The 9,852-nt window shown below is 51.4% G+C and overlaps 1 protein-coding gene across 2 annotated transcripts; it reads right to left on the reverse strand.

Annotated features, from left to right (window-relative positions):
* Positions 1 to 2,727: 2,727 nt before the first annotated feature.
* Positions 2,728 to 7,521, reverse strand: Sppl2c (signal peptide peptidase like 2C). Of its 2 annotated transcripts, none has more exons than XM_021176930.2 (2): positions 5,762 to 7,521; positions 2,728 to 3,148 (listed from the first exon to the last, which is right to left on the reverse strand). In XM_021176930.2, exons 1-2 carry the CDS (start codon positions 7,480 to 7,482, stop codon positions 3,124 to 3,126), a joined length of 1,746 nt encoding a protein of 581 aa, XP_021032589.1. In that variant the 5' UTR covers positions 7,483 to 7,521; the 3' UTR covers positions 2,728 to 3,123. The 2 variants fall into 2 exon arrangements, with proteins under 2 accessions (XP_021032589.1, XP_021032588.1); XM_021176929.2 differs by having other exon boundaries at positions 5,288 to 7,521.
* Between the last annotated feature and the right edge of the window lie 2,331 nt (positions 7,522 to 9,852).

A 9,852-nucleotide genomic window follows, 5' to 3' on the forward strand; every position in this document is an offset into this window, starting at 1 on the left:
TAATAAACGTAGTGCTGGGCTTTTTGATCAGTTCCCGGAGACTTGGGTGCAGCTATGTCCTCCCTCACCACGTGTCACACCTCAAGCAGGCAAAACCTTCTCACTAAGCACGCAGGGCTGGTGGTGTCCATGTCTACCGAAGGGAATGACGGAAGGAGGCTATGGGCCCAGACTTTTCCTGGAGTGGGGAGAGGAGGCAAATGTTTTCAAAGGAGGCTGAGGATGAGAGTTGGTTCTATATGTGGGACTAGGAGGTTGGTGCCCTGATTCGAGCCCCTTTCCTGCAATGTGAGCATGGGTGGGCCCTGACATTTTCTGGGCTTTCCTCAGGTGAACAAGAACATCCCGCAGGCTGGGCAGTGGTGGTGCACACCTTTAATTCCAGCACTTGGGAGGCAGAGACAGGTGGATTTCTGAGTTCGAGGCCAGCCTGGTCTACAGAGTGAGTTCCAGGACAGCCAGGGCTACACAGAGAAACCCTGTCTTGAAAAAAACCAAAAAAAAAAAAAAGATAAAAAAAAATAATAGTAATAATAATAATAATAAAAAGCATCCTTGCTGGCTCTCTTCCAGGGAATCTAGACTTCTAACACCAAACTCATTAAAAGGAATGAGTCCAAGACCTACGGAGTGCTTACGGCTTACTGGGATTAAATGAGGCTCCTGGGAGATGTGAATCCAGCCCTATCATGGAGACAGGCTCTTGCCCTGGCTCCTCCTTCAGGTTTACAGGCTGACTCTCCTGGAAGCAGAGGTCAGATGGGTCCAGGAGCCCACATGCAAGGAAGTGGGAACAGGCTGCAGTTGGGGAATCCATCAGACATGACCCAGGCCTGAGCCAAGCAAGAGTTTGAGTAAAGGAGTTAGAGGAGGCCCCACAACGTGGCTAAGCCCTGGTGTCACTGTGGTCATTAGCTTGTTCTCCATGTTCCAGGCACGTGAGTGTCCCCTGTCTGCTCTGACATTCTTGGAGCCCCCACCTGTTCATGAGCTAGGGATGGCCTAGTGATGAAGGATCAGCTCTGAGGGGAACAGGTTAGAGCCTATGTGTATGTGTGTGTGTGTGTGTTAAAGTGTGGTATGGGTGTGTGTGTATATGGCAAAGTGTGTACCAAGGGATGTGTGCTGGGTATAGGTTTGTGTGTGTGTATGTGTGTGTGTGTATGTATATGTGTGTCTGTCCATGTACATATAGTGTAGTATACATGTATGCTTGTGTATGTATTTGAAAAATCACATAGTACAATAGTCATGTTTGATTGTGTGCCCTTGTGTGTGTGTGTGTACATGATCAGTAGCCTGTGTCTTTGTTTTTCCAGTAGCCAGTGGAAGCTGCCAGCTCTAGAATGCTCTGGAATGGTGTGTCTCAGTCCAGCTACTTAGGCCAGTGGGTAGGCAGTAGACTTGCAAAGTAAGACAGGCCAGGAACATAGAAGAAGGCCTCTGGGTAGCAGAGCCCCTCAAGAGGAGCAACTGCAACCCTGAGATTTCTGACTGTGCCAAGCATGGCTCAGCTCATTCCCACCACTGCCCAGCATGATGGTTTAACACTTAACACAGACCCCAGGCCCTGTAGTGTTATTTTGTCCACAAAGTCCCAGCTAGCAAGGGGGAACATTTATCTACTCCACAAGTGACTGACAACTGACTTCTTGAGCATCTTGATGTCATGATATTCTAAGAGTGATGGTTCTCAACCTGTGGGTCACGACCCCTTTGGGGGTCAGACAACCTGTTCACAGGGGTTGAAAATCAGATAGCCCACCTATCAGGTATTTACATTACAATTCACCATAGCAGCAAGATTACAGTTAAGAAGTAGCAACAAAATAATTGTATGGCTGGGGTTCATCTTACGTTTCTATTTGTCTTCTATTTTTCTATCTCTGTGACAAAACACCATGACCAAAAAGCAAGTTGAGGAGGAAAGGGTTTATTCAGCTTACACTTCTACATTGCTGTTCATCACCAAGGGAAGTCAGGACAAAACAGAACTCAAACAGGGCAGGGACCTAGATGCAGGAGCTGATGCAGTGGCTATGGAGGGTGCTGCTTACTAGCTTGCTCTGCATGGCTTGCTCAGCCCTCTTTCTTACAGAACCCAGGACCACCAAGCCCAAGGATAGAAGTCCCACAATGGGCTGGACTTGTCCCCATTGATCACTAACTGAGAAAATGGAAAATGCCTTACAGTTGGATCTCATGGAGGCATTTCTGAAGCTTCTTTCTCTCTGATGGCTCTAGCTTGTGTCAAGTTGACACAAAACCAGCCAGTACAGGGTCATCACAATATGAAGAACTGTATTCTTCATGGGTCGAAGTATTAGGAAGGTAGAGAACCACTGTTTTAGAATACAGGGCATGAATGGCTATTGATGGCTTAGAGATGCTGGCTCCAATCTTCCTTCCCAATGATTGGTTAGTAAAGCTGGATGAAGCCTGAGGCTCTGGGGATAGCCTTGTGGCCTAGGGCCCTAGCAGGGGCATTAATGTATGAGGAGCTGGCTGGAAGTATGAGCCAAGTCAGGGGTTGGGGGACTACCCTGGGTTCTGTACCTTAAATTCTGGTCTCTGTCCTCCCACCAGCTAGCCTGGATGCATAGAGGGACCAGGATTCAGTTCTCAAGAGGTTCAACCTGAGGCAGAGAGGCAGGAGTCCTTCAAACCCATAGGTGCCTGGTCCCACTCTGGCACACTGGGTCAGAATATGTGGCTCAAGGACTTTTATTTTTCAAATGTGCCCCTAGCTGAGTGACTGATACACAGCTGAGCCTGTGTTTGAACACCCTAGGCTGCAATGGAGTCATTGCCCAGAGCTGTTTGTAGCAGGCAGAATTGCTGTGGCATATTCTTGACAGAAAAAAAAAAAAAGACCCTGGCCCTCTCCTGTGCCCTCCCATCCCTCTGGTGCCAAGCAGCTTAGCAGGCAGGGAATCTTGATCTTATTGCAGGCCATACTCCGGCTCTGATTTCTTTGCTTTAGCTTGGGTTCCCAAGAATGAGGCTCAGGAGAGTTCTAGGAAGCAGAGAGGCCTGGGCCCTGGGGAGACTCCTAGGTGTGGGGGTGGGGAGCAGGGTGGGAAGGAAGAGGCATCCTCTAGTGAGTCCTGGACGGTAGGCTGATCATACAAAATCTTCCTCAGGCATCCTGCGGGGCGGGAGTAGATAGCAGGTTACACTCAGGGGAGCTGGGTGTTAGCAGATAGGAATGGTTCTCCGCTGAGGAGCTAAGATTTGCTTTGGGGATGTCTGGGACACTGGAATCCACTGCATGCTAGGTTAACTCCAGCACAGGGCTGTTCTCCGAATCCCTGTAGATACTGTGTTGCCCCAAGCACCCACTAAGAGTGCTCAGATAGATCTACGAGCTGTCCTTGCTCACCTGGACTCTGGTAAATGAGGAGGGAGGGAGTTGCCCTGTCTAGAGCCTCTCTGAGGCCCTGTTCCTTGAAGGCCTGTGTCAGCACCATCACTGTCACACCCGTTGTGGCTGGCATCTCTAGAGCATCCTGCTGGACACACCCAGAGAGGAAGCTTGCTGCCTGCCTCCAACTTGGGACTGAAGAGGCTGAGGGGTGAACTCTGTCCAGCCCTTCCTCTAGGGCCTGGCAGGGGTGCAGCCTGCCCCATGGGCCCAGTGACGCAGACCCACAGTGGGAAGGCTGCTTGGGCTGGGGATGAGCCAGGGCCTATGGTGGCCCCTCTGTCCAGGCCAGATGGCCACTGGCAGCAGCGGGTGGGGCTGCCAATGTCTCAGGTCAGAGTCCTGGCTCAAGTACCTCGCCCCATCCTGTCCAGCCGGGTCTGCAGCCACTGTTTGCTAAGTTAGTTTCTTCCCTGTAAGTGAGGCTCTGAAAAGCTGGTTTACTCGGACCAAACTCCAAGAAAGAGGCCAAGGCAGTCAGGTCTTTCCTTACGGAGAATCACTGTCTTCTACAGTCAATTGACATCAGTGCCTAATTCCTTCCTTTCTCCCTCCCTCCCTCCCTCCCTCCCTCCCTCCCTCCCTCCCTCCCTCCCTCCCTCCCTCCCACCCTTCCTTCCAAAGCAAACAGAAACATACCTATGAGCAAGGAGGGCAAGGTAGATCCTCACCCTCACAAAGCCACATTCTATTGCAAAGGACAAGAAACCCAGATCTATTGATGCAAATGAGGTCTAGGCACTTCTCGAAGGAGGGGACAGAGCCTGTAGCTCCTTCCTACTGCAGGGCACTGGTCACCTGATAGACACTTCTTTTAGACCTATTGACAACCCCTAGTGTTGCTCATCCTAAGCTACAGATAAGCAATCTGAGCAGGGATAGCATTGGTCTCCACTCAGTGATATGTTCTAACTTGGTGTGGGGGCTGAGATTTCCAGGTCCTTGACTCCTTTGTGGCACTGCTTCTTGAGACATGAGCCCCCGCCCCCCCCCCCAAACAGGGCCTCCTTTAGAAGGCGCTCCGTTACCCTATGCTCTGGTTGCTCTGATCAAACTGCTTTTAAACACACCACATGGTCTAAAACCCAGTGGCGTCCTAAGGAGGTCATCCTGTTCATGCCCCCGCTTCTAGAGGACTCAGTTTTATAAGCCACATTTTCCCAATGGGTCTTTGGAGTTCCACAGAACCACGCTTGTTACACAGAGCCAGCGGGACCTGGCTATCTGATCTGTAAAACTTCCCACGGAAGCCCCATCTCTCTCGCTCCTGGTTACCTTTGTGTTGTTGCCTGTCCCAGACTCCTGCCCTTCTTCTGGATGACAGGGCCCTCCTCCTGTGCCTACTACCTCAGGGGACACAGCAGGGGTATGTTCCCTGTCTCAGCAACAGAGCCAAGGGATGTCTGGGCCTTGAGCAAAGGGGTTCAACAAGCCCATGTGAGCTAAGGTTCAAAGGAAGCCTCATGATTTCCTGGCCCTGGGGTCTTTCTGTGGCAGGGAGAGCACCCAGCTAGAGGGAATGGCGTGTACAAAGAGGAAGAGGATGTGAAAGGATCAAGAAATTGGGGATGGGCGAAGTGTGTGTGTGTGTGTGTGTGTGTGTGTGTGTGTGTGTGGTAGCTATGTGTCAAAGTAAGGGACCGGGGCTTTGGTTTGAGGAGCCAGGCAGGTAGGAAAGAGCAAGTAGCTTTCCAGGGAACTCTGGGGGGTGGAAGGAGGGTAGATCTTGAGTGGATTTGTATGAGTTGTGTGACCTCCATGAGCCCCACTTTCCTTCCCAGTTTGGAAGTGATACCAACCCACAGGGACCTTCCCAGTTTTGCATAGACTTATTCGGTGCTACTGTTGTCTTACAATACTAACAAGCAATCAGACTGCAGAGGAAGATAGGGAGTTTCTCTAATGCCCGATCTCTTATCTTGTCTAGCATTCCCGTGCAGTGTTCCGGAAGCCCTTTGAGAGGTGCAGGTCCTAGGGAACTCTGTTCATAGGGGAGCCTGGGCTGACATACTCTTCTTCACCTTCAAGCCCTTTCTCTTGTGCAACCCCATCCAGGGCAGGCTGCTATCATGGACCCGAGACTGAGTGCGGATGTGGCTCAGCTCAGAGGCGTGTGGGATTGGTGGGATCAGTGGGATCAACATGGCCTCTAGGGTCATGGGGGAGCCAGAGGGTAGCTCATTGGGGTCCAAGTTGGTGTCACTCCAGCCCTCAGAACTCTCGCTGTGGCCCTCTGGACTCGTGGCTTCATCCTCAGATAGGGTGACCATCTCTGCCATATCATCCCCAGTGCTGCTGTCTAAGTCCCCTGACTCTCCATCAATGGCCTGCTCAAACCTGTTGGTTGTACGGGAATCCTTCACTTCCTCCAGCTTCATCTTGGAGTCCACAGCAGAGGCAATGCAGGGCTGTGCCACATGCTCAGCAGGAATCTTGGTTCTGCCTTGGCCAGTCCAGAAAAGGGTGAACTCTTGGCGGCAGGCGGCCACAGCAAGGCTGGTGAGCAGAGTGCTGGACACTAAGTAGAGCAGGGCAGGCTGGCCCATCTGCATGAGGATCATGGCGACAAAGGTGACCAGCAGGCCCACGGCATAGGCCACTGTACAGGCCATATAGTAGACCTGGCGAGATTGGACTTGCATGTCGAAGCGATGACAGTAGGCCACTAGGAAGCCAGGGACAACAATGTCCCCAAAGCCAAGGATGGAGAAGGGCTGGTCGCACAACGTCAAGGTGGAGAAGCTTAGCCGGGGCACCTTGAGCACCATTGGTAACCTCTCGTGGCTTGAAGAATCTGCTGGACCTGATGCCACTTCTACCATAATGCTCTCACCAGTCTTGGTGAACAGGGGAGTGATAAAGACAAAGAAGACGTCGAAGGCCAGCAGGGCCAGCAGGAACAAAGTGCAGTTCTTGAACGTGGGCAGCCGTACCCGCCTCAGGACAAAAAGGCAGTAGGCGACACCCAAAGTGTCCTGCAGGAGCCACGCCCAACGGTCCTCATTGCGGTAGATGACCCAGAGGACAGTCACCATGGCACACAGGCCTGCCAGCAGTAGTAATGGCCACGTTACAGAAACCCGGTGTCCAGGCAAGGCCCACTGGTACCGCCATAGGGGCAGGTGGCACAGTATGGGTGCCAGGCAGCTGTAGAGGCCTGTACTGGCACCCAGGCTAAAGATCCCAATCATGACGTAGACAAAGCAGTCATAGAAAAAATACAGCAGGATCATGATGGAGCAGGACATGGTGACCACAGCGCCCGTCATGGCTGGTGTGAAATCCATAGGTGCATCTTCAAAGTCGTCATCTTCCCAGGCCCTTTGGGACCTCTCATCTGCCACTGTTTGTGGTTGATTGTGACCACCAAGCCCCCCTCCTCTTTGGGCCTGGCGCCTCTGCAGCTTGTTTGCCTCCATCAAACCAGCCCAGTAGCCGCCTGCAGCAACAGTACCCACTGCCAAGATGAAGATAATAGCCATGTTATAGTCAGTAACAGGCTCGAGGGGTGCAAACATGGCTACTCGGACATCAGTGTCACCGTAAGTGTGGCTGACGATGTCCAACATGTCAGTGTAGCGGAGCACGGCCACTGGGATGGTGAGGGCAGGCCAGGGCTTGCTGGGGTCCTGGGGCTTTGAGATGGTGTCTGAACACTGTTGATTCCTGGACCGGCTCACAATGAGCAACCCCTGGGCGCCTTGATCTTGAGCCAGCCATCCCTTGGCATAGAAGCTACAGTTGCCACGCGTGACCATGGTCGTAGTCTGGTGCAGGGGTCGCTGTCTAGGGGAACTGTCCTGGGCCTGGTGGAAAGAATCTTCATCTGGACACCAGGGTGTCTTGGTGCCATCATGTAGGGACAGAAATGGGGCATGGTGCAGGTCCCGGGGGAGGTTGACGTAGTCAGAGCTGTACAGGACACAGTAGTCCTTGCTCCAGTTCTTTGACACGACACGGACCAGGCCGTATTCTCCCCGGGCCTCGGGGCTGAGGAGGAGGAGGAGGAAGAGGAGGAGGAGTGAGCCCAAGGGGAGGAGGGAACCCAGGCATGCCATCCTCCTCAGCCGCCTGCTGTGTCCTCCCAAGGAGGCAGCTGCCCACAGCTCTATTACCCTCCCAGGGGAAGGGTGTGGCTCTTGGTCACAAAGTAGGTTGGCCACTTCTCCTGGAAACCAGAGCCACACCTACCTACCCTGTCATAAAGTGAGGTACACAGGTCCCTGGCCCCTCTCAGATCATCTTCTCAATCCTGGCTCCAGTAGGGAGGGAGCTCATCTGAGCTCATCCCTGCCCAGGCCTCAGTACGGCTAGCCCGGGAAGGTTGAAGTGTGTGTGTCTGTGTGTGTGGGCTGGAGAGCCCAGGCAGGATTCTAGAAACAGCTTTTTGTCTTGCCGCCTGGAAAGCCTAGGCAGTGCTGTTCACTTCTCTTTTTGGATTGGCTTCTATCTCTCTCTTTTTTCTTTTTTAAAGAATTATTTATTTTTTTGTATGTGAGTACACTGTTGCTGTCTTCAGACACACCAGAAGAGGGCATTGGGTCCCATTACAGATGGTTGTGAGCCACCATGTTGTTGCTGGGAATTGAACTCAGGACCTCTGGAAGAGCAAGTGGCCAGTACTCTTAACCACTGAGCCATCTCTCCAGCCTCGGTTTCTCTTTCCTTCCTTCCTTCTTTCTTTCTTTCTTCTTTCTTTCTTTCTTTCTTTTTTTCTTTCTTTCTTTCTTTCTTTCTTTCTTTCTTTCTTTCTTTCTTTCTTTCTTTCTTTCTTTCTTTCTCTCTCTCTCTCTCTCTTTCTTTCTTTCTTTCTCTCTCTCTCCTTCCTCCTTCCCTCCCTCCCTCCTTCTTTCCTTCCTTTCCTTTCTTTCTTCCTTCCTTTCTTTCTTTCTTTCTTTCTTTCTTTCTTTCTTTCTTTCTTTCTTTCTTTCTTTCTTTCTTTCTTTCTTTCTTTCGTGTGTGTCCCAGCTAGTTTTTTGTCAGCTTGACAGAAGTTAGAGTTATCTGGGAAAAGGAACCTATATTGATAAAATACCTCCAACAGATTGCCTGTAGGTAAGACTGTGAGTCATTTTTGTCTTCTTTCCTTCCTCTTCTCTTCTCTTCTCTTCTCTTCTCTTCTCTTCTCTTCTCTTCTCTTCTCTTCTCTTCTCTTCTCTCTCCCTTTCTTTTCTTTTCTTTTCTTTTCTTTTCTTTTCTTTTCTTTTCTTTTCTTTTCTTTTTTCTTTTCTTTTCTTTTCTGCAATAGGTTGGCCTTCCTGCTTGGATGGGAAGGTGTCCTGGGACTTGGAAGCCTAGGCACCACCCAGCCCTGAAGAGAGAAGCACCCTAGTGGAAGGGCATCCTGAGACACTAGGGCCCAGGAACCACACAGCTCTGAGAGGAAGCCTCCTCAGCATAGGCATTGCAGCTCCCAGGGGAGAGATCTCCAGCTGAGCTCAGGAGCCCAGGAGCCTCAGTCTCGCCCCTTCTCTTCCCTTTTTCTCTTCATTGCTTCTTGGCTTCTGACAAGATTTATTGGGAGGGTCCGGGGTGTGGGGGGACGAATTCAGGAGTGGCTGCCTCTGCTCCTGGGAGGGAGTGGACAGCAGGGAACTGAGCAGACACAGCCTTTATAGAGTGAAGCTTTCTAGGGCAGAGATGTCCAGGGTGAGGACGAGGAGTAGCAGGATGTCTGAGCTGGGAGAGGTCAGGGATTGGCGGGTTTTCCTGTTCAGATTTTTTTTTTACCTAAAATTAGCATAATCTGAGGAGGGTCCTGTTGAGGGGCTGGAGATGACCTTTGTGACAGTTACAGAGTCTGGAAACACCATTATGACAGTTAGGGAGGTCTGGGGGTTGGGCCTGGCTGCTGGAGCTCCTCAGGTGAGGGCCTGGACACTTTCCTCCTTGGGGCTTTACAAAGTTTACTAAGTATAAAAAGTATACAGCGTTTACAAAGGGAGTTCCCTGCTGCGTGGGTGGCATGAGCAGCCAACCCAGGGTCTCACTCTGCAGCCCTGGCTGTCCTGGAGCTCACTCTGTAGACCAGGCTAGCCTTGGACTCTCAGAGGATCTGCCTGCCTCTGCTTCCTGAGTGTGGGTGGTGCTCCTTCTAGGAGGTTAGTCATGGGTTCTATAAAAAGGCAGGCTGAGCACGCTATAGGGAGCAAGCCAGTAAACAGCACCCCTCCATGGCCTCCCCTTCAGCCCCATGGCTGAGTTTCTGCTTTGGTTTAACCTGATGGTGGGCTGTAACCTGTAAGTCCTTCCTTCCTAAGTTGTTTTCACTCATGGTGTTTTATCATAGGAACAGACATCAAACCAGGACAGTGTGTATCTCATATGTGTACAAATGTGTGTAGGTGCGAATGCCTATGCATGTTCAGAGGAGATCAGAGGAGGACCCTGGGTACATCTTCCTCATCATTCTATCTCCCTCTGGCTCA

The sequence above is a fragment of the Mus caroli genome, unplaced genomic scaffold, assembly GCF_978045245.1.
Source record: "Mus caroli unplaced genomic scaffold, Mus_caroli_1 scaffold_13, whole genome shotgun sequence".
Lineage (NCBI taxonomy): Eukaryota > Metazoa > Chordata > Mammalia > Rodentia > Muridae > Mus > Mus caroli.